This window comes from Suricata suricatta, chromosome 9, assembly GCF_006229205.1.
Source record: "Suricata suricatta isolate VVHF042 chromosome 9, meerkat_22Aug2017_6uvM2_HiC, whole genome shotgun sequence".
Classification (NCBI taxonomy): Eukaryota; Metazoa; Chordata; class Mammalia; order Carnivora; family Herpestidae; genus Suricata; species Suricata suricatta.
In genome coordinates, this window is record NC_043708.1 from 88,603,690 (window position 1) to 88,628,837 (window position 25,148).

Consider the following 25,148-nt stretch of genomic DNA (forward strand, 5'->3'; position numbering starts at 1 on the left):
TTCTCTGTTTTCTTAGTCTAGTTAAAGGTTTGTCAATTTTACATTTTCAAAAAAATCAGCCCTTAGTTTCATTGATTTCTTTTTCTATTGTCTTTCTGGTATATTTCATTTACTTATGCTCTAATCTTTGTTTTTTTCCTTCTGTTTGCTAACTTTGGGTTTAGGTTGTCCTTCTTTTTTTAGTTCCTTGAGGTGTAGACTCAGGTTATCTATTTGAAATCTTTTTTCTTAATGCAGGTAGTTATTATTATAAACTTCCTTCTTAAGACTGCTTTGTCAGCATCCCATAGATTTGGATATCTTGTATTTCCATTTTCATTTTTTTCAAGATTTAAAAAAATTTTTATTTTGGTTTATTCTTTGACCCACTGGTTGTTCAGGAGTATGTTCTTTAATTTGTGCATATTTGCGATTTCCAACTTTCCTTCTGTTGTTGACTTCTAGTTTTATACTACGTGTGGTTAAAAAAGATTTTTGGTATGATTTCAATCTTATTAACTTTATTAGTATTAGTTTTGAGCCCTAACATATGACCTATCTTAGAATATGTTCCATGTGTAGTCTGCTGGTGGTGGATGGTAGGTTCTATAAATGTCTGTTACGTCGATTTGGTCTAAAATATGGTTCAAGTCCAAAGTGCCTCTGTTCATTTTCTGAGTGATTTTTCCATTGTTGAAAGTGGCATACTGAAATCCCCTATTTTGAATTGTTGCCTCCTTCTCACTTCAGATGTGTTAATATCTGCCTAATATATTTAGATGTTCTGATGTTGTTCTATCTTGATAAATTGCCCCTTCATTACATAAAGACCTTCTTTGTCTGTTATCATTTTGACTTCTAGTATATTTTGTATGATATAATCACAGCTATCTCTGCTCTCATTTGGTTTCTACTTGCATGAAATATCTTTTTCCATCCCTTCACTTTGAGTCAATGTGTATCCTTAAAGCTGAAGTGAGTCTCTTGTAGGCAGCATAATGTTGTTCTGTTATCCACTCATCCACTCTATGTGTTCTGACTGGAGAATCCAATCCATTTACAGCTACAGTAATTATAGATAGGTATAGATAGGTAAGAACTTACTAATGTTAGATCATTAACTGTTTTATGGCAGTTTTGTGGCTCCCTTGTTCATTTCTTCCTCTCTTGCTGCCTTCCTTTGGGAATCGATGATTTCCATAATGACTTACTTTGATTGCCTTCTCTTTATCTTTCGTGAATTTGCTGTAGGTTTTGCTTTGTTGTTACTGTGAGGCTTACATAAAACATGTAACAGTCCATTTTATGCTGATAATTTAACATTGATCACATTCAAAAACTACTCTTTTACTCCCCCTCTTTTATGTTTTTGGTGTTACTGCTTACATCCTTTTATATTGTGTATCCATAAACTATTGTAGCTATACTTATTTTTAATATTTTCATTTTTTAAAAATGTTTATTTACTTTGAGAGAGAGAGAGAGAGAGAGAGAGAGAGAGATAGCAAGTGGGAAAGGGCAGAGAGAGAGGGAGACAGAGAATCCCAAGCAGGCTCTGCACTGTCAGCACATTTATTTATTTTGAGAGAGAGCATGCACATAAGTGGGGGAGGGAAGAAAGAGAAAGAGGAAGAGAATACCAAGAAGGCTCCCTGCTGTCAGCTCAGAATCCATGAGCTCTTCAGATCATGATGTGAGCTGATGTCAAGAATTGGATCCTTAACAACTGAGTCACCCTGGCACCTATGTTCTATATTTCGATCAACATGGTGACTCCATGTATATGTATATGTATGGACTTCTTATATTTCCAATTTGTATTCTCTCCTTACAAGTATGATTGTTTCATTCTTAGAAATTTTTGTTAGAAAGTTGGGATTATAACTTCTATCTGCTCCATTCCATTTTTTAATTGCTGGGTAAAAATTTTCATCTGTTTTTGTCAACTTTTTCCTAGTGAATTTTAAAAATTTGTATTAGTTTGCTTGTGTTGCCATAACAAAAATGCTAAAGACCAGAGGACTTAAACAACTGAAATTTATCACAGTTCTGGAGGATGGATGTCCAAGATCAGGGTGCCAGCAGGTCTGATTTCTTTCTCACAAAGCCTCTCTCCCCTTTGCTTACTGATGGCTAACTTCTTGCTGTGTCATCAATGGCCTTTTCTCTGTGAAATCCACATCCCTGGTGTCTCCCTATTCAAAGGACACCAGTCCTGTTGGATTAGAGCACATTCAAATGATTTCATTTTACCTAAATACCTCTTTAATGGGCCTATCCTGAAATATAGTCACATTCTGAGGTGTACTAGGGGTTAGGACTTCAATGTATGAATTTTGGGGAGAGACACAACACAATAGAAAAGGTCAGCAGGAAAGTTGTTCTGTTCTTTATCACATTTTTTCTGATAGTATGTTGGTATGAATGCTGTGTTCATTCCCTTTTTATTTCCCATATTTGAATTAGTTGTATTTTTCTCTATAATTAGGAGACTCTTGTCTGTGTACATTGATTGAAGGGGAGGGTGGTTTCTATGGGCTGTTTTCTAGTCTTTACCTCTCAAGGGACCCCTCCTTAAAATATACAACATTTTCTTTCAGAAATGGTTTGGTTGCTAAGAATTGGTGTAAAGCAGTTTTTTAAAAATCTGTCAAAATTTTTATCAAAAGATTTATAAGAAGAACTATTTGAAAATAGTCAATAGCTTCTAGTGTCCATAAGAGTAAAGCAATCTTACAAAAAAATATTGAGAAGGTCACTCCAGGAACATGAAATTATACCTTGACACTCAAGCACCTAAATCTCTGACAAAATGCCCTAGGTTAGAATTTTATTTTCCTTCAGCCTTTGAGTCCTCTCACTCCCACCTACACATATACCATGATTTAAAAAAAACAACAAAAAACCTTTTCCTTGATTAATGATTGATTATATTTCTGCAAGGAACTCCGTTAGCTCCAGAATTTACCCAGTATTATTTGCCATAAAAATGTCAATAGTGTTCCAAAGCAGCTTAAAATATTTACTTTCTAAATATAAAATATATATAGCTTTATTTCTATGGAAATTCAATTTTCTATAATAGTCCCATTGTCTATAAAATTATTTGGCTTCTAAAGTTAATAAGAGATTTTGAAAGCAACACTTTCAGAGAAAATAAATAATCATTCTTTTTTAAAAAATAGTCATTGACATGACATGTTTTGTAAGTCAAAGAACTTCAAATTTTCAGACAAGATACTGTCATCTAAAATTATCAAAATAATGATTGATATGTAAATGACATACTCATACCTGACAGCCAAAGAAAAATATTATTCCCTAGATCTTCTTTAAATTCATCATCAAAAAGATTACTGGATTCTGGAAATGCTTCCTGGAATGTGGCATAGATAGCTTGTGCCAAACAATCAGGATACACCTATCAAAAAGAATCATATTAGGATAATTTCATATTTTATATAGCACATCTCAAGTATCAAGGGAATGATTATTAAGTTTGTAAAATATATATGTCCCTTTTATCCTTTTATAAAATTTAATTCTTTTAATTAAAAAAATTGTTTTGAGAAAGAGAGAGTGTACATGGAGGAGGGGCAGAAAGAGAGAGGTTCAAGCAGGCTACGCACTGTTAATACAGAGGCTTGACCCAGGGCTTGAACCCATGAACCATGAGATCATGACCTGAGCTGAAATAAAAAGGCAGGCTCTTAACCAACGGAGCCCCCCAGGCACCCTATGTCCCTTTTTCCTTATAGTTTACTTTTGGCCACTTATGACTTCTTTGTACCTCTAACCGAGGGACATGAGCAAATAGTCAATTTGGCTATTTGTGAGCATTTTAGAAGATTTAATTTGGATAAAAGGACGAAGTTAACAATTAAGATAAGGTTTGACGATTATACTTTAAGATAAGGTTTCATAATTATTTATTTCATTTAGAAAATTTAATTTGGATAAAGGATGAAGTTAACAAGATAAGGTTTAATGACCATATTTTAAGATAAAGTTTGATGATTATTATTTCATTTAACCTTAGTATTGTTTCCTCTTTTAGAAAGTGACATGTACTGGTCAGCATAATAAGTATATTTATGTATTTTAAAATTTATTTTATTTTTTATGTTTATCTTGGAGAGAGACAGAGTGTAAGTGGTGGGTGGGGAAGAAAGAGACAGGGAGACACAGAATCCAAAGCAGGCTCCAGTATTTGAGCCATCAGCACAGAGCCCAAAGTGGGGTTTGTACCCAAGAACTGTGAGATTATGACCTGAGCTGGAGTTGGACGCTTAACTGACTGAGACATCCAAATGACCCCAAATACATGCATTTTATTTTATTTTTAAAAATAGTTTATTGTCAAATTGGTTTCCATACAACACCCAGTGTGGTATCTGTCCTTCTCTGCCTGACTTGTTTTGCTTAGCATGACACCCTCAAGGTCCATCCATTTTCCTACAAATGGCCAGATTTCATTCTTTCTCATTGCCAATTACATGCATTTTAAATTTGTCATCTTCTCTCTCCCCCATAAACTTCCATATCAATAACAGAACCCTAACGAGGCATGGTTTTAGAACATAGATGTTAATAGGATGAACAAAGTGGTTACTGCTTCTCTGAGCAAGCATGCAAGTCCTGCCCCCCAGGTGCCCCTATTTATGTATTTTTAAATTAAAATATGATTTGTATATAACACTGTGTAAGTTTAATGCATACAAGATGTTGATTTGATAGACTTAAAAACTGCAATATGATTACCACCATAACATTAGTTAATACCTCCATCATGTCACATAATTACCATTGTGTGTGTGTGTGTGTGTGTGTGTGTGTGTGTGTGTGTGGTGAGAATAACAAGCATTTTTTTAAATAATCACAATCTGTTTAGGTAAGATAATATATTGAAATTACTATAGCATTGTTTACATAGTAAAACTATGATCAGATATCAATAAATATATGGTACTATGTTATTCTATTAGACTTAAAACACCTAAACTACTAAATTCCTCTTAGAAAGTGACTAAACATAAAAGTTACAATATTTTTATGTTTAAAAAATTAAACAATTTTAAATTATTATTCTGGCACTCAGCACTCAAAAAAGTATTTAAAATCATATTTAGCCCTTAATATTACATGTAAACTTTTAGAATCTAAGTGTCCCTTGGAGGTCACTGCCTTAATCCCTGGAACAGGGAAATGTTCATTTATTCAGCAAAAGGGCTTTACAGATTTCATTAAGCTAAAGATCTTAAGTGGGTAGATTATATTTGATTATCCAGTGGCCTTAATCGTAATCAAAAGTGTCCATATAAGAGGGAAGCTATGGAAAATTTTACTACAAAAAAGAAGAAGGAAATGTGATGGCAGAAATAGAGGTTAGAGTGCTGTGACCAGAAACCAAGGATTGCTGGCAGCCACCAGAAGCTAGAAGAGACCAGGAATGGATTCTCCTCTGGAGCCTCTTAAAGAAATTGACCCTGTTGATACCTTGATTTTAGCCCTGTGAGAGTCAGTTATAACTCTAAGACAAGGAATTTCTGTTGGTTTTAAAAGTCACTAAATTTTTGATAATTTCTTATAGTAACAATAGGCAACAAATACAGTTACCTAATCCAGGACCACTCAAACTTTCTGGTAAATGATGATATTCTTTGAAGAATTCCATGATTTTTGTTTGGTGGTTAGGGAGAATGCCTTACCATATTGGTATATTAAATTTTATTGAGTGAATCATGAACATTTCATTTTACTGCCAGAAACCATCACATGTTATATTCTGGTATAAGAAATAATACTGACTATTAAAATCAAAATGTTGAACAAGGTGATCTAAAAATTTTATGTTAATATCTCATCTTCATGAGATTAAGGATCTCATGGTGGGATATGAAAATGACTTTTTGATTCTTAAATACTAATAAATTTCTCTTTGTTAGGTAAAATAAATCAGATGAGCTAGCAGTAACAAAACCCTGACGTATCTGAATGTGTTAAAAATAATGGAAAAGAGTCAACTGAGCTGGGGCTTTACTTCTACTTAAACAGCTCTGGAGGAGGCAGATGTATAGGGAGGTGGCCTCAAGCACAGAAGCAGAGAGGGAGCATTAAAAGAAGATCGAATCCAGGTTGAGGGGTCAAATCACCAAGATGTACATCTTGTTTGTTCGCATATGAGGCTTTGAATTTTGAATAAACAACTTCTAATTTCTCCCTGGAAAAGGGTACTGAAAATGGGGACCCATAAAAATAAATCAACCCCAGGGGAGAACATTTGGACCAAAAGTGTAGGGCTAGATATTGGAGAATGGGGGATACGCAATGGTACCACTACTATCTTTGTCCATATTAAATAGGCCTGTTAACCTTTTCTCAAGAGCATTGTATTAAAGCATACTTGATTTCATCATGTTAGGTAGGCTAGGCTCCCCCACCACAAAATGACAGACTAAGTGAAAAATTATGGATAGGAGAAAAAGAGCTGTTTTGTCATTTCTAGACAATTTGCCAAGAATCCTAACCATTAACTAATGTTTACATGCATATAAGAAAAAAATATTTTAATATTAGGAGAGAAAATCCTAGTCCATCTTTCAGAACACCACTGTTCTGCAAAACAACAATATATGAATCACGATTCTAATCAACCTCTTGCAGCTGTGGAAGTGAGAGACTAAATGTCTTGCCAAGATCACCCAGGTGATTAGTAGCAGATTCTGAACACGAAGCCAGGTGTCCCTATTTCCAGCCCACTACTGGTTTTCTTTCATGACACAATATGCATATCACTGTGAGTAAGAAACACCGGTCAAGACTGAACATAAATATTTGGCAGTTTAAGTTTCTTTACATTTTCACTGTGAAAGACATTTTACGGTTTTTAAATTTGTTTTACCCATGAAAACAGTTATCAACTTAAAATAGGAGTGTATTTCTGATTCACAGATGTCAACACAAAAGTATTTGAATGTGGCTTCTTTGAAATGCTAGATGTTTAAATTTAAAAATATCAGGGACACCTGGGTGGCTCAGTCAGTTAAGAATCTGACTTTGGATTGGGTCACAGTCTCGCAGTTCCTGAGTTCAAGTGCCGCATCTGGCGGGCTCTGTGATGACAGCTTGGAGCCTGGAGCATGCTTTGGAGTCTGTGTCATCCTCTCTCCCTCTGCCTGTCCCCGCCACATGCTCTGTCTCTGTCTCTCTCTCTCAAAAATAAATAAACATTAAAAAATTTAAAGAAATAAAAAAATAAATTTTAAAATATCTACTGAGACTCATGTTTTCATTTCACATTAAAATAACACAAAGAACACAAATTCTTTCAATCAATCCTATTCAATAGTTTGATAACAACAGAAAAATAAAAAAAAATTTGATTATAACTATGTCCATTTTTGTTTACTATACAGGTACTTAGCTCTTACATATAACATAAACTTCTCAAGTCCTCTGAAACAAATCAAAATGTACATTATAAAATTTTAAAAAATGATTAATTTTATAGATAAACAGAAAAAATCAAGAACATATACAGAATAAGTCAACAGTTTTTGCATTATCAATATGCAAACAAAATACCTGTAGCACACTAAGGAGATTATGTAAGACTTTAGGCAAGGAAATGTATATTCTGACAGGGAAGCATAACTTTTCATACTTGACCATTATTTACTCTACTTCAGGCAATTTCCTTTCAAAGTAACAAAATAAGTTCTAATAAGTGTTTGAAAAAATATTTTTATGTCATTTACTCTAAAAATGCTCAGCATAACCAGTAATTTCTATCTTTACCTGAAGGAATGTATCCTTTCGTGTTGTAGGGATGCTCATGAAAAGTGCCACATAACTTTCTGAAATTCTATCAAACAGAGAATCTTGATTTTCTCTGTCAGGCTTAAAAAATAAGAAAAAAATGTATGAAATTAAAAGTATTAATACTACAATTAAAAACTGGATTTGTATGCATAATGTCAGTAATTTTATTTATTCTTAAAAGGCAGATCAGTGGCTATAGTGGAATAAGCATGGGTTTAGTATCATGCAGACCTGAATTTGAACACTGGCTGTTATTCATTAGTTGTCTTACCCTGGGCTAATTAGCCCTAGTTTCCTCATCTGCCAAATGTATCTAACAATACATACCTTAAAGTTGCATCGTAAAATAAGGGCAAAGATTGTGTTTTGTTTGACTTTGTTTTCAAGCCCTCAGCACAGTGCCTGGCACACAGAAGCTACACAAACATGTGATGAATTACTGAGGGCTCCTACATTAAAGCTGCCATGCAGAGGCAATCAATGACTTTTATATTCTCTTGTTCTATAACCACTTTAACTTTATCTTTACCAGTAACTCAACATAAAATTAAAGCAGTTACTAGGATGAGACAGCCACAGCCAGATGTAGTACAATTGTGACATGCTGGAAACTAAAGACACAGTATGTTGTAAGAAGGAAAAAATGTAGAGATAGTAATAATTTCAATATTACAGTAAAGTCCTGATAGGATTAGCTTGGGAAGATGATGGAGCAGGGGGAGCACACCCCATCCACATTTAAAACTAGGTATCATTTGCATCCAAGTCAATAGACCGGAGAGCAATCTGAAGACTGGCAGAACAAACTCCACAACTAAATTCAGAGAAGAAACTGCATCTGAAAGGTTAGGAAGGTCAGAAAGGTGGATGGAGACTGCCCATAGGAGGGAGGGAGATGCATGTCTGGAGAGGGCAGAGAAATGGGCCCTCACACCAGGGAGCTTACATAGGGAAGACGAATTCCATAGCATTTGACTTTAAAAACTAGAGGGGCTGAATTTTGGTGGATTTGTAAAATCAGTGCTACGTGGCCCTGGAGCTTTAAAAGTTAGCTGACCTTCCAGGAGGGCACGTGATAGCTGGGTTACCACCCTTAAAGAGACAGCAGCCTGTAGAGACTGTGTAAATGGCAGTTTATACAACACTAGACGAAAATGGGAGGCAGATCTGCTTATACAGACATCAAAGTGTGTTGGGGGACCTCTCCAAAAATGAGGGAGTCGGCAGGCACCAACTCTCTCCCTCACCCCTCAGCATAAGTACAGAACCACCTGTCAGGCAGGGCTACACAGACGCTTATTGTCTTGGCCCGGGGCTCAGGGCAAATTGTGTTAAAACTGCCTGCATGGTAGGCCCAGCTGCCTGGTGCACAGCTGCTGCCGCACACCATGCCCACCCACCACACCACGCCTAGCCATGCACCCCCAGCCACCACTGCGTGGTGGGCCCAGCCTTATGTCCCCAGCTTCCCCAGCACAGAGCCCTCCACTGCAGCAGTGCTTGGGAGATCCAGCACAGGCCAGATGCCCCAATGCAAATTTTGTTAACAACCTGGCCTGCTTCTAAGTTCCCCTGCAGGCATGTCCCCTTAGAGCTGACCTATCGGAGACCCACTAACACCACAGGGAGGAAGCACAGCTCACAACAAGCAGTCAGTAGAGATGACTGCACTGAAAGGAAAAGTGACTCAGACCCACCAGCACACATAGGATACCCTCCTGAAGTGCTAGGGTCTGGTAAGTAGAGGGACTGCACTGCAAGGCACTCGAGATCTTCACCTTCATAAAGTCACTACTTTCCAGAGCAGAAGATGTAGCTGACTTTCTTAACACAGAGAAACAGACACAGAGAGGCAGAGAAAATGAGGAGACAGAAATTTATCCCAAATGAAAGAACAGGATGTGAGGGCGATCTGGCTGCCACATCTGTCACCCCATTGATCGCCAGGGTTGCTTCGGCTGATCTGGCTGGCTAGGCGGGTGTCCCCTTCCTCCCTCACCGCTCCATGTGCGTCCCTCCCGAAGCTGCGCGCTAGTTCGAAGAGGACGACCATCCCCGACAGAGGAGGACCATTCTTCGGTCAAGGGTATACGAGTAGGAGTAGCTGCGCTCCCCTGCTAGAACCTCCAAACAAGCTCTCAAGGTCCAAATGAAAGAACAAGACAAGGCCACAGCCAGCAATTAAGCAAAAACAGTTATAAGTAATAGGATCAATACAATAGAGAATTTAAAGCAATCATCATAAGGATACTCACTGGCCTAGAGAAAAGAGTGGAGACATCAGTGAGACCCTTAACACAGAGATGAGGAATAACACAGCAGAGATGAAGAGCTCAATAAATAAAATGAGAAACATGCTTGATGGGATGAATAGCAGGATGTTAGAAGCAGAGGAATGAATTAATGGAACTGAAGACAGTAATAGAAAGTAATGAAGCTGAACAAAAGAGAGAAAAAATTATACAAAACAAGGCAGACTTAGGGAACTTAGTGATTCCATCAAATGTAAAAATATTTGTATTATAGGAGTCCCAGAAGAGAAAAAGGGGGGCAGAAAATTTATTTGAAGAAATAGCTGAAAACTTCCCTAATATGGGGAAGGAAACAAACATCCAGATCCAGGTACAGATAACTCCTATCAAAAGCAATAAAAAGACATCCATACTAGATAAACTGTAATTAAATTTGTAAAATATAGAGCTTAAAAAAAAATCTTAAAACCAGAGAGACAAAAGAAGTCAGTAACTTATAAGGGAAAACCATTAAGGCTATCAGGAGATTTTACAACAGAAACTTTGCAAGCCAGAAGGGAATGGCATTCAAAATGCTGAATGGGAAAAATCAGCATCTGCAGTCCAGAATATCTAGTAAGGCTATCATTCAAAATAGAAGGAGAGATAGGGTTTCCCAGACAAACAAAACCTAAAAGAGTTTGCGACCACTAAACAAGTCCTGCAAGAAATATTAAAGGGGACTCTTCGAGTGGGAGAGAGAGACCAAAAGTGACAGTATAAAGACAGGAAACTCAAAACCAGTAAAAATAAATATATCTATAAAAAATTAGTCCAAAACATAAAATGTGACACCATATACCTTAAACATGGGGAGAAGAAGAGAGAAGAATAGGTTCAAATGTAAACAGCCATCAATCTAAGATAGACTGCTATGTGCAGAAGAGGATATATACAAACCTAATGATAACTGTATACCAAGCCATTACTAAATATGCAAAAAATAAAGAAAAAGAATTCCAAATGTAACACTAGAAAAAAATCAGCAAACATGAAAGAGAGAAGACAAAAAAGGATCAGAGAAAACCTTAAGAAACAACCATGAAACGAGTAATAAAATGGCAATAAATACATAGCAATCAATAATTACTTTGAATGTAAATAGACTAATGCTCCAATCAAAAGACTGTGGGTGACAGAATGGTTAAAAAAAAGCCCAAAACCCACATATAAGCTGCTTACAAGAGACTCATTTTAGACCTAAAAACACATTCAGATTGAAAGTGAAGGGATGGAGAAACAGCACGCAAATGGATGTCAAAAGAAAGAGTATCCAGTTATGTATAGGACAAAACACACTTTAAAGCAAAAGGCTACGACAAGAGACAAAGAAGGGGACATGTAAAAATACGGGGGACAATCCAACAATAAGATACAACAACTGTATATATTTATGTCCCAATATAAGAGTACCCAAATGCATAAAAAAGTTAATAACAAACATAAAGGAACTAATAAATAATAAAAGAGTAGGAGAGAAAACTTTAACATCCCACTTAAACCAAAAGACAGATTTCTGAACAGAAAATTAATCAGAACAAATAGCTTTGAACGGCGCTCTGGAACGGACGGTTAGCAGGTACACTCAGATCGTCCCATCACCAGCAGGATTCACATTCTTTTCTAATGCACAGGGAACATTCTCCAGGCTAGATCATATATTAGCCCACAAAACCGGCCTCGACAAATTCAAGAAGACTGAAGTCATACCGTGCATCTTTTGTGACAACACTATGAAACCAGAAGTCAGACATAAGAAAAAAAATCTAAAAAGGCTACAGATATATGTAGTTTAAATAATATGCTACTAAATAATGAATGGGTCAACCAGAAAATAAGAGACTAAATTAAAAAGTACATCAAAGCAAATGAAAATGAAAAAACAGTGGCCCAAAACCTTTGGGATGCAGAAAATGTGATTCTAAGATCAAAGTTTATAGCAATATAGGCCTATATCAGGAAGCAAGAAAAATCTCAAATAAACATCCAAACCTTACACCTATAGGATCTAGAAACCTAAAATCAGCAGAAGGAAGGAAATAATAAAGATCAGAGCAGAAATAAATGATACATAAACTAAAAAAACAATAGAAGAGATCAATGAAACCAGGAGCTGATTTTTGAAAAAAAAATCAATAATTGATTAACTTCTAGCCAGACTTATCAAAAAGAAAAGAAAAAGGACTAAAATAAATAAAATCACAAAAGAGAGAGGGGAAATAACAACACTACATAAATACAAACAATTATAAGTGGATATGCCAACAAATTGGACAACACAGAAAACATGGATAAATTCTTAGAAACAAGTAACCTACCAAAACAGGAAGAAATAAAAATAGATTGATAACCAGCAAAGACATTGAATCTATAAAAACAAACAACAAACAAACAACCCCAAACTCCCAACAAATAAAAGTGCAGGACCAGATGGCTTCACAGGCAAATTCTACCAAATATTTAAAGAAGCATTAATACCTATTCTCAAATTATTCCAAAAAATAAAAAAGAAAGGAAAACTTCAAAATTCATTCTAGAAGCCAGGATTATCCTAATATTAAAACCAGATATTTTAATGCACCACTAAAAAAGAGAACTATAGGCCAGTATCTCTGATGAACACAGATGCAAAATCCTCAATAAATTATTAGCAAACTAAGTTTAATAGTACATTAAAAAATCATTTACTGGGGTACCTGCATTGCTCAGTCAATTGAGCATCTGACTCAATTTTGACTCATGTCATGATCACAAGGTTCATGAGTCAAGCCCTGCATTGGGCTCTGTGCTGACAGCATGGAACCTGCTTGGAATTCTCTCTCTCTGCTCCTCCCCTTGCTTGTGTGCACTCTCTCTCAAAATAACTAAACATTTGATTGAAAAAAAATCATACTTGCATTCTGGGAAGAAATCACTGATCAGAGTGTATAATTCTTTAATACGCTGAACTGAGTTTGCTAGTGTTTTGTTGAGGATTTTTATTTTTCATCAATATTCATCAAAGAAGATATTGGTCTATAGATTATTTTGTTTCTTATAATTTGTCTTTGGTATCAGGGAAATGCTGGCCTCAGGAAGTGTTTCCTCCTCTTCAATTTTTTGGAAGAGTTTGAGAAGGCCTGGTGTTAATTCTTCAATGTTGGTAGAATTTGTCAGTGAAGCTACCTGGTATAGGGCTTTTCTTTGGAGGTTTGTGATTACTGATTCAATCTTACTTGTCAGTTATAGATCTATTTATATGGTCTTTTTCTTCATGATTCAGTCTTGAAAGATGACATGTTTCCAGGAATTTGTCCATTTCATATAGGTTATTTAATTTGTTGTCACATATTTTTTCATAGTACTCCTATAATCCTTTTTATTTCTTTGATAATAGTAATATCCCCACTTTCATTTCTGATCAGAGTAAATAGAGTCCATTCTCTTTTTTTCTTAGTCAATCTAACTTAAGGTTTGTCAATTTTATTGATCTTCTCAAAGAACTGTTTTTTTAATGTTCTCTATTGTCTTTCTATTCTCTATTTTACTTATCTCCATTCTAATCTTTATTATTTCATTCTTTATGCTAGTTAGGGTTTAATTTGTTGTTCTTTTTCTAGTTCCTTCATGTGTAAAGTTTGGTTGTTGATTTGAGATACTGTTTTTAAATGTGTTTACAGCTATAAACTTTCCTCTTAGCATTGTTTTTGCTATAGCTCATAAGTTTTGTTGTGCTTTTGTTTTCATTTGTCTCAAGGTATTTTATAATTTCCCTTGTGATTTTTTCTTCAACCTATTGGTTGGGAGACTGTATATATATATTTTGTATGTGTATATATTATATATGTATATAAAATATATAGATAATGTCTATTTATTTATTTATTTATTTATTTATTTATTTGAGAGAGAGAGAGAGCGAGAGAGCGAGAGAGAGAGAGCGAGCGAGAGCAGAGTATGAGTGGGGCAGGGGCAGAGAGAGACAAGGAAACACAGAATCTGAAGCAGGCTCCAGGCTCTGAGTTGTCAGCTCAGAGCCCAATGCAGGGTTCAAACTTGTGAACCTCGAGATCATGACATGAGCCAAAGTGGAATGCTCAACCGACTGAGCCACCAAGATGCTTCTGAAAGCTCTTATATGTTAATGATGAGATTATTTGTACACTCAGTTTGGAAACAATTTGGCATTATCTTGTTAAATTGATTTTAATACCTAACAACTCAACAACTCCATTTCTTCTTCATGTGTTCTGTAATTTCTGTTTTGAGACCTAGGCATCTTCATATGAGAGTAAAAACTGAGGGATTTATGCTTCGAAATAGGCATGTCTCTTCTTTTGTTAGCCTTTAGGGGTTTCAGTTAATTAAGTCAAGTATTAAGCTGTATTTGAATTTTATTTCTGCTATGATTACTGTCTATGAAATACAAGCTTCCAATTCTTCTCAAATTACCTTGTTTTTTGTATTCCTGAAGGACCAGCTTTTGGCTTCATTGATTTTTTTTTTAATTCCTTCTTTGCTTTTCACTTTTTACTTTTACTGGTTTCCTGTCTGATCTTTATTATTTCCTTCTGCTTATTTTGGGTTCATTTATTCTTCTTTTTCTAGTTTCTTATGATAGAAGCTGAAGTCATAGTTTTTGAGAACTTTATTTCTAATATAGATATTTCAATGTTCTAAATTTCTAAATATTGCTTAAGTTAAATCTCACAAATTTTAATGTGTATATTCATTAACTTCAAAATACTTTGCAAATTCTCTATTGATTTCTGGATTTACCCACAGTTATTGAGAAATGTTAGTTTCTAAATATTTGAGGATATTCTGGATAGCTTTCTGTTATTCATTTATAATATAATTCCATTTTGGTCAGAAAACATACTCTGTATGACTCACATATTTAAAATTTTTTAGGATATTAGGATGTTTTCCTAGTCCAGAAAGTAGATGGTAAATATCTAATGTGTACTTTAGAAAAATGTATATTCTGCTGTGTTGGAAGAAATATTTAATAAATGTTAATTAGATTGATGAGGCTGGTTGACAGTGTTGCTCAAGTCTTCTATACCATTACTTTCTGTATATTCTATCAGTTATTGAGAATGAGGTGTTAAAACATCTCATACTTATGAGTTTTCCTATTAGTAATAATAATGAATTGACCAATTTTTCATCATACAGTTACTCTCTTTTTACCCTGCTAAGATTCTGGGCGTGGTTATATGGCTTTTCTTCGTTGTTATATGGGTAGGAATAATGTACTTTCCAAATTTTTGAATCTTTTGGGGAGCCCAAGTCCCAAAGGCAATTTTTTTTCTCTTATAGTTTATTGTCAAGTCAGTTTCCATATAACACCCAGTGCTCATCCCCACAAATGCCCTCCTCCATGCCAAGTCAAAAATCATGACACTAGACATTAAATTATGTTTTAAAATTATTACTAAGTTATTACATTTTAATTTTAGAAAACCACTGGTTTCTAGAGAATAGCTTGGTTAAAGATAAAAAATTCTAATTCCATGTTATTTTGAAAACAATCATATAAATGTAGTGGGTCATTAATATTTTGGCGTCAAATCTTTGTTTGTTCAAAGCAATGAAATACTATGATTGCTTGACAAAATAATTGCTAGAAACACTGCTAGCTTATGTTTTCTTCAAAAACTTGTTATATATAATCATAACAGATTGAAGTAAGAATGTAGTTTCTCTGTTTCATGGAAAAACATACATTCAGCATCCAGATCTAGAGAAAGAAATTTAAGGTAATGAAAGTCTCCTGATTTCACAAATTTCCCTAGAAATGCTATATCCAGAGCTCCTAACAATATCAGCAATACAGGACAGATGATCTTAACCTAGAATTACATTAATTATTCTACCATATAGGACTAACGAAATGGTTTGTATGTAAAACTGGTTAACGCCCATTTCTTCATGGTACAAAATTCCCGTGACAATCCATGAGCAGCTTTGTGTGAGTCATCTGAACTGGGGAAAGGTGGAGAGTGGAGTCTGTTTTTAAGCTTCTTTGATGGAGCAGCACATCTTCTTATTGCTTGGACCATGATCTCAGGATTGCTCTATCTGCCACCATCCCAGATCCAGAAGCCATACGACATTGGCATTCACCACTTTTCTCAGGCTCCCATATTCTAACTATAAGATTCATGAGCTTTTTATTTCCATTCTCTTGTTTCCCAGATACCTTCCCCAGATATCCAGATGTCTATCTCTTCTTTATCCTAATCAGTTTTTTACCTTTCTGAATCGAGTAAAGACTCGATAGACAGAATCTATCTGAGGTGTGGACTATAATCCAAATGAAAACTCTTTCAATGTCACTGATTTATAGTGGGTTTTCTGTTTACCTGTTTGTTAGCATATTATAGTACTGAGTAAAGCTACAACTTAATTATTTACTACACTGATTTCACCAATTTGTGTTTTTTTTTTTTTTTTTTTTTTTTTTTACCAAGCAACAAGCATTTATTTTATCTCATTGTTTGTTAGGGTTAGAAATCTGACAGAGCTTTAGTTAGAGAATTCTGACCCAGGGTCTTGTGAAGTTACAGTTTGCTATAGGCTGACCCTGCCATCATCTGAAGACAAGACTGGTAAATTACTTTCACATTCACTCACATGGCTCTAGGCAGAGGCTCAACAATTTGTTTCTGATTAATGAAGACTCAGGACCTTTGAAATCCATATTAAGGTTTTAACTCCTCTGAAAGATCTCTAGATTTTTTAAGTTTTATTTAATGAGAGAGAGAGAGAGAGAGGGAGAAAGAGAACACACACACACACACACACACACACACACATGCACCCATGCACATGCACACACAGGCAAGCAGGAAAGGGGAGAGAGAAAGGGAAAGAGAGAATCCCATGCAGGCTCTGCGCTGTCAGTGTAGACCCAGATGCAGGACTCAAACTCACAAACCACAAGATCATGACCTGAGCAGAAGTCAGATGCTTAACCAACTGAACCACCCAGGTATCCCAGAAAGAACTCTAGATTTTGAACAGGATTTTCCAGAAAAGCATTTTTTGTACCACTGCTATCTCTACTAAAGAATTCATTGTGCTGCAAATTAAAAAAAAAGAAGTTTAAGAAAATAACACCACACCTTAAATTTATGCAGGAACCACCACCAAAAGGAATCATGTAAAAGTGCAATAGAAGCTTCGGAGAGAAAATGTGTCTTCCAGATTTTAAAAACTTTTTCCTGTGGAAAAAAAGACACATGTAGATCAAATTAAAATACATTAGAAAACATGTTAATGTAAATAGGCTCTATATAATGTATTCAATGGTTATAATCTAGCACTGTTGAACAGAAATTTAGTTGAGCCATGTATATAATATTAAATTTTCTAGTAACCACTTAAAAAAGTAAAAAGTGAAATTAATTTCAATGACATATTTTAATCAAAGACATTTAAAACATTATCATTTGAACATATAATTGTAAAAAGTTCTTTTTTCAATGTTTATTTTTGAGAGAGAAAGAGTGAGTGGGTGAGGGCAGAGAGAGAGGGAGACACAGAATCAGAAGCAGGCTCCACACTCCGAGCTGTCAGCACAGAGCCCAATGCAGGGCTCAAACTCATGAACCGTGAGACCATTGATCCAAAGTCGGATGCTTAACCAACAGAGCCACCTAGGTAACACTGTTGTTAAAAATTCTTAATGAAATATGTTACATTCTTTGTGGGAGTAGGTGTCTAAAATACTGTATATATTTTATATTTATAGCACATCTCAATTTGAACAACAAAATTTTTATCATAAATACTAGATCAGTAGACTTCATAAAATACATAGTTGTGATTTTGCTCCAACCATAATTGAAAGCTTTCACTAACTGAAACAAGTATTAGTTATATATATGTTAATTATATATAATTTATGTATAAAATTTATATATGCTAATTAAAATAAAATTAAAAATTAAATTAATAAAAATTCAAATTTAAAAATTAGAAAAATTAAAAAATAAATTTAAAAAGTTAAAATAAAATAAAAAATTCATCTCAGTCACACTAACCACATTTTATTTGCTCAACAATCAGAGGTGCCTAGTAGCTACTGAAATGACATTGTAGGCTAGACTAAGAACAGTAAAACTTCCAAGATACATGCTATGATTTCCTTTCTATACTAAAGACAGATACCAACCATCTTGAAATTCTACCCCAACAAGCCCCATCGTAAGTCTAGACCCTATCTAAACAGACTATACTCTTTAAGCAATTGATAAAAATTGTAGCATAAGGTGAAATCTATTTATGGTGACTACAAATCTTGGTTTAAATAGACACATTCAATAGATCATTTTATCTTACTAACTTACTAAAAGTTTTTAGATGCCAGATTCATTACAGCTCAAGACTTACTTTAAAGAAATCCATAGGTATGAATTCCTATTCCTCAAGTAGAAGTCTACAAAAGGACATTATGCAGACTTTTATACCAAAAAGATCACTTGTCATGCATTCTGCGGGGGCACTTCTCTTTCATACGCCGCTAATGACAGTATGGAGTACATGGTAACGGCTTCAATTTAGTACTTAGTACTTAACAGCTTAGATTTAGTACTTCTCAGTTACAAAGACATTTGTAAAGTACATAAAGAAAAAAATCAGCAAATTGAAATACAGGGAAATTTATTTTCTTACACTTACTCTCTTTAATCTCATAATTTATCTTAATGCCGCTGCATTGTATATGCTATAGTAAGCCAAATTTCAAGCAAAGATGCTTTTTAGTGTAAACTAACTGCATGATTGCTTCTATTCTAAGTTTTGGCTATGTCTAGTATTACTAACTTCCTTCTTCAGTAAAATTTCAAATTCTTTAAAGTCCATCAATATTTAGTCAAAACAACCAAAAAATGGAAATTGCCCCAAAACCCCAAGCACAGCTGAAAAAGTTAAAAGGTTCTATCCTCTCCTCCCACCATTCTGTGATACTTTTTTGATTCAAGTAAATGTAAAAATACCTTAAAGCCTAGATTATCTAACTTGGAACTTTTTTTTCCCTAACATTGGGTCTAGGTTGGACAAAATTACTTCTAATTTTTTAAAAAATTTCTATTCATGTATATCAGTATGCCTGTGGCTCAGCTTTCTCCTCTTATTCAAAATATAGGCCATTTTTCACTCACTTTAATTCAATATAATGTTTACTAAGCATCACTGTAACCACAGTTTTGTTCTGGGTGGTACAAGGTATAATGCACACTTTCTCTCATCAAGGAACTTAATTAATGACTGTATATAAAGGAACGTGTTTGGATAGGGTTAGGTGAATTCATCATTTCCATGGATTCTCACACTTTCAATCATGTAACAGTAGCGCTATAACCTTCTCTTTCCAAGTTTGAGATCCATAAATTCAATCCCCTGGTCTGTTATCATAAACATTTCTATGAAATAACTTTCTCTGATTATTTTTATTTTCTTACACTTACTCTCTTTAATCTCATAATTTATCTTAATGCCACTGCATTGTATATGCTATAGTAAGCCAATTTAATTTCTTTTTTGAAATCAGATAGGGATATTACCAAATAAAACACGGGGTGTCTATGCCAAGATACACCCAGATGCTTGTCATTCTCCATCCACCCTCTACCCATATCTACTTCCACTCTTCACTTTCCTATTTCTTTCAATAATGCAAGCACCCTCCAGGTTAACCATATTAAAAATTCCTCATAGCTGTACTTTTATGCCTTGTTTATGTGATTGCCTTGTGATTTGTGTTAGATGCACATGGATCCATATTTAAAATATACTAGTACCATCTTAGAACCTAAAATATTAGACTTAGAAAGAATATTACAGGACAATATTCATAAACTTATTTGAATCACAATTTATTAAGTTTTTATAACAAAATGTTTTTCCTGAGGAAACTGTGGAAAATATAGTCAGAGAAAAGAAATAAATAGGCTCATGATCCGGGCATAACTGCAATTAGCACCTATAGTGTTTCTCTACAAAAAAGGGATCAGGTGATCATATAAAGAGGTCAGGCTAAGCCTTAACTCTCACCAAAACCCCACAAAATATAAAAGAAAATTGAAAAACATTTGTATTAGCATGGCAAATAAGAGACAGTGTCATTACTGAACCTAGAGTCGTGGACTGAGGTGCTCTGTATTTGCAGTTGTCTAAGGGGTAAACAGAAGATCCAAACCAGGTCAATCAGACTCTACTTAGAACACTGCAACCGCTAAGAGGGGCTTAATGGTTGATTATGCTCCTTCTGACGGACTCTTGTAGGAGAGGAAACAAACAGGGATTTTGTGTTGAGAAACAAAGGCACAGGAAGGCTGGAGGTGAAGGATGGAGAAGAGAGCCTACCAGGGGCCAACTCCATCTTAGAGAACTGTCTCAAAGGAATCTGCTTGGGAGTACAGGGAGCATTGTTTAAGCCTGTAGAAAATGGAAACCTTGTTAGGTGACCACCTAACAATTAAGTGGGAAATCAATATCAGTAACCACACAGTTTTCATCCTACCCTTGGCAACCAATGGGCAATGATCTAGTTATCCTCCTATGCCTGTGGTTTTTCAGTTGGCTACCCTGTGGAGATACTACTCAAAAATTCCCCAGACACTTGGAGGCTCAAAAGGTGGGGTTGTGGGGAAGGGCTCTCGTGAGTTATTTTGGGGTCAAAAGAAGCAGAGTAAAAGATCTTGAGCTGATGAAGCAGGAGAGGGAGGGAAAAACACTTGTTAGAGTCACATGCCAAGGCAATGCACAGTAGCAACCTAACACTGCTGAGATAGTAACAGAGTCCGATACATTTTTTTCTGGTGATGAGGGTATTAAATATCACTGGTCTTTTCCTGCCAGACTTAATGCCCTGAAAATTCAATCACGCTTATGCTTAACATCTAATTTGCCATAGCTTTAAATAAAGGTCTGACTCATTAAGTCCTATTCTCAAAATGTATCATACAATAACAATGTTTACGTACATCAAAGTTATGGGCTTTTAAAATAAAAAGATAAATTCGTTCAGCATCCAAATGTCTGGGTAGTTGAGTAAGCTCGTTTGCTTTGAATCCTGAGAAGATGCAACCCTAGAAAGTGGGAAGTATCATAGAACAGTAATTACTTCACTCTTTTCAGTATAGTAGTCTCACAGAACTACAGAAGATGGATAAATATTTAACTATAACTCATTAACATAATTATTTTACTTTTTTATTAAAATAAGCGAAAAAATATTTATCCTGCCTTAAAAAATCTTCATACTTTCTGATCCTCTGAAATTAAGAGCCCTGGCGTATTCACATGCCAAATCAAAAGCAAAACAAAATCATATTTCAGAACCAACTTGGACATAACTCAAATGATCAAGAATTTTAGCTAAACTACCCTTAAAGAAAGGCAGGAGGAGAAAGCTTCTATACCTATACCCACCTCTTTCTCTCAGTGCTCCATCTATATTTATAGCTACATCTATGTAAACATTATTTATTTCCACATAATACTTTTTAAAAATATTTATTTATTTTGAGAGATAGAAAGTGGGGGAACAGCAGAGAGAGAGGAAGACAGAATCTCAAGCAGACTCTGCAATTGTCAGCTCAAAGTCTGATACAGGGCTTGAATTTACGAACTGGGAGATGCTGACCTGAGCTGAAACCAAGAGTCAGATGCTTATCTAACTGAGCCACCCAGGCGCCCCTCCACAAAATATTTTTGACACATAATCTCATAGAACAGAAATTTTAAATACCTCAACAGTTTTCTTCGTCTCCATTTTATGTGAAAGCTGGAAAACATTTAAAATAAAATCTTTAAAATTCTAAATTAAATTTTTATATTTTGTAAATTTGTTCAGATAACTTGTATGAGTGTGTGTGCACGCTCGTGTGTGTATCTCCTACTAAAGCCTAGAATACTGTTGCTGGGCTACATGCAAGGAATACAAAGATGGTCCTGGCCTTCAAGTTAGTCATAGTTCAAGAGGGGAATCAGATATGTATACAAACAAAACACAGAGGGATAAAGGGCTAAAACAGAAATATAAAACTACTTATTGCACTTCTGGTTCACTGGGAAATAAAGACTTTGAGGTGAAATTTATTGCTCAGAATATCTACTGATTATGTTTTGACAATCTACACACGTTGATATTTATGATATCTGTTAACTTCCATATAGTTTTTCTGTCAACCTACCTAATTCCCCCTGCAAAATATAAATAATAATTAAATCAGCAAAATTGCATAGTTAACTTTTGCCAAACATCCAAAGGACAAATTATATCTATCTATCTATGTATCTAGAACAAATGCTATCCCCAAATAACTACTATATAGTTTATAAACTAGAAAGATAAATATAGCTAAGTAATTCATTTTCTGGGATTAGTGTAATTTTCCTATGAAAACCAAAAGAAAATCATATCTTGTTAAACATGGATGTAAACATCCACACAAAACAATAGCAAATCCAATCCAGTAATGTAGTACCCCAAGGACATAAGAACAGAAGCCCAGAATGCTAGAATATAAGAATGGCTCAACTTCTGAAAAGCTACTAATGTAATCTGACACTTTTATAGATTAAAGATTGAAAGTAGCTTCTGCTATCATCACAGTGGATTATTTTCCTCTCCATTTCAAACCACAGAGATTTTTTTTCCAAGTATTTGAGCAAGGAGAGATCTGTATTTATAGCTGTTCTCTATCAACACCACATCCATGTATCATTAATAAACTAGGAATAAAAATAAATTTTATTAATCTAAAAAGATTGTTATCTAAACATTCAAAATGATGCCTAATAGCAAAGTACTATCATTCTTTCTGAATTGTAGACAAGATGAGAAATTACTAACACTACTGAATAGTACACATATATCAAAAATAATTACCTGTATACCAACAATAACCCATTTAATAACATAATGGAAAAATAGTCTCAGGGCCGTTAGTAATTAAAATTTAAGATACCTAAGAATAAATTTAACAGGGAATGTTTAGGACTTATATGAAGAAAATCACACAAATTTACTGATGACCTAAAATAAAATTCTTATGTTTTACTCCCTTACACAAAAATTAACACAAGATGAATTAAAGAATTAAGCACACACACACAATTATCTGTAAGAATAATACAACAGAAGATATGTATGATCTTATAATGAAGAAAACCTTCTTAAATATTATGGCACTAAAGGCCAAAAAATGCAATAGAAAATTATAGATCCATAAAAATATAAAATCCTATATGACCAAAAGAACCCCTCCTTGGGCTAAAAGGCAACAAAGAAAGTGGTATAATATGAATAATACATATTACTGAAACGGTTAATATTTTTAAAGCATAAACAACTCTTAGAAATGAAAAAAAGATCAGCCCCACCAAATGGCTGAAGTTCATAAATAAGCAATTTACAGTAATAGAAACACAAAGACTAAGAAAAACCTAAAGTATCAACTTCATTAGTAAAACATATGCAATTGATAACATTTATGCCAATCAACTGTGCAAACATTCAAAAATACAGTATGAAATGTTGACAATGAAATGGGTAAGGAACAACCACATACCCTATTGTTACAAATATAAATTGGTACCACCTTTCTAGGGAATAATTTGGCAATACGCATCAAAACACTTAGATTTTCACATTTCTTTTCCCATGTGGTTCCACTTCTTATCTTAAGAAATTTATCTTAAGAAAATAATCATGGATGAGCACAATCTTTAGCTCCATATAAGTCCAGAGCAGCTTTGTAAATCATAGTGAATAATGAAAACTAACTTAAGTGTCTAACCAAAGGGCTATTAGTTTACTTTTAATATGGTGAAGAAAAATATTTATTGATGAAAATTTTATAATACATTAATGAATTAGAAATATATAATTTAATCCAAATTTTCTAAATTATTTTTAAAATAAAAGAAAAATGAAAGTGACAATTAGATAGTGAGATACATGTGATTTACTGATAAAGGACAGAATTAGGGTGCTTATCCTTTCTATTCCTTATCTATTTCTTCTAATTCTCTAGAATGACTACCTTAATCACAATCAGGAAAAAACAAAGTAATTTTGAAATTTAAAAAATAACACTTAATGAGGTGGATAGGCTAGTGGTAGCACTTAAAGTCTTTATGACTTTAACATATAATTTTAGAATGTATTTTTGAAAAGGACTAAGTTTCTAAAAGTTCATTTGAAGTCTATTATAATCTAATCAGATTCTCGACATTTAAAAAAATTGACGAAGCAATCTTAAAGGTAATCAAAAAGAACTGCTAATTTAAAAAAATTTTTTAAATGTTTATTTATTTCTGAGAGAGAGAGAGACAGAGAGAGGATGAGAGCGGGGGAAGTGCAGAGAGAGAGAGAGATGGAGACACAGAATTTGAAGCCGGCTCCACGTTCTGAGCTGTCAGCACAGAGCCGAACACAGGGCTCAAACCCACAAACCAGGAGATCAAGATGGGAGCCAAAGTCTGATGCTCAACTGCTCAACCAAATGAGCCACCCAGGTGCCCCTAGAATTGCTAATTTTATAAAGTAAGAGGACTGACATGGAATCTGCACTATTGTTGTAGTGCAGTAGGTTATTATAAATTATTAAATAGCTGGAGGTTGGATTGTATACATTAAATCTTCAAGTAACATAGTAATGTGAAAATGCTAACACTCTAATACTGAGTGTATAAACAGGAATATGAGTCCAGTATTTTAAAAACACATAAACTGATACACAGATAGGCAATAAAAGACTAAAAGGAAACATTAAAAATGCTACCAGTGCTTATCTATGAAATTATGGTAATTATATTTTCTGTGAAAATATAATTTTTCAAGAAAGATGAAAACAAATACCATACCATTATCTTCTTTCTCTTATGGTACTTCCTTAAAATTGCATTGTATTTTTCCAATTTTCTTTTAGAACCTTCAAAAGAATGATTGGATAAAATTTAAACACTTTAAAGAAATTATACATCAAACTTTATAATGAGATCAATTAGCCATTTTGATAAGAATAATGCTAGACACACATACCCTTAGTTGAATGT

At 34.4% G+C, this 25,148-nt stretch overlaps 1 protein-coding gene across 1 annotated transcript in view; it reads right to left on the reverse strand.

Moving 5' to 3' along the window:
• The window catches only part of FAM227B (family with sequence similarity 227 member B), a 112,539-nt gene that overhangs the window by 70,590 nt on the left and 16,801 nt on the right, over nucleotides 1-25,148 (reverse strand). The window contains exons 4-9 of the mRNA XM_029950679.1: nucleotides 24,957-25,024; nucleotides 21,835-21,870; nucleotides 21,068-21,172; nucleotides 17,204-17,302; nucleotides 7,777-7,878; nucleotides 3,274-3,400 (exon numbers count right to left, since the gene is read on the reverse strand). Of these exons, the coding sequence (XP_029806539.1) occupies nucleotides 3,274-3,400; nucleotides 7,777-7,878; nucleotides 17,204-17,302; nucleotides 21,068-21,172; nucleotides 21,835-21,870; nucleotides 24,957-25,024 (537 nt within the window). The remainder of the gene's footprint in view (nucleotides 1-3,273; nucleotides 3,401-7,776; nucleotides 7,879-17,203; nucleotides 17,303-21,067; nucleotides 21,173-21,834; nucleotides 21,871-24,956; nucleotides 25,025-25,148) is intronic.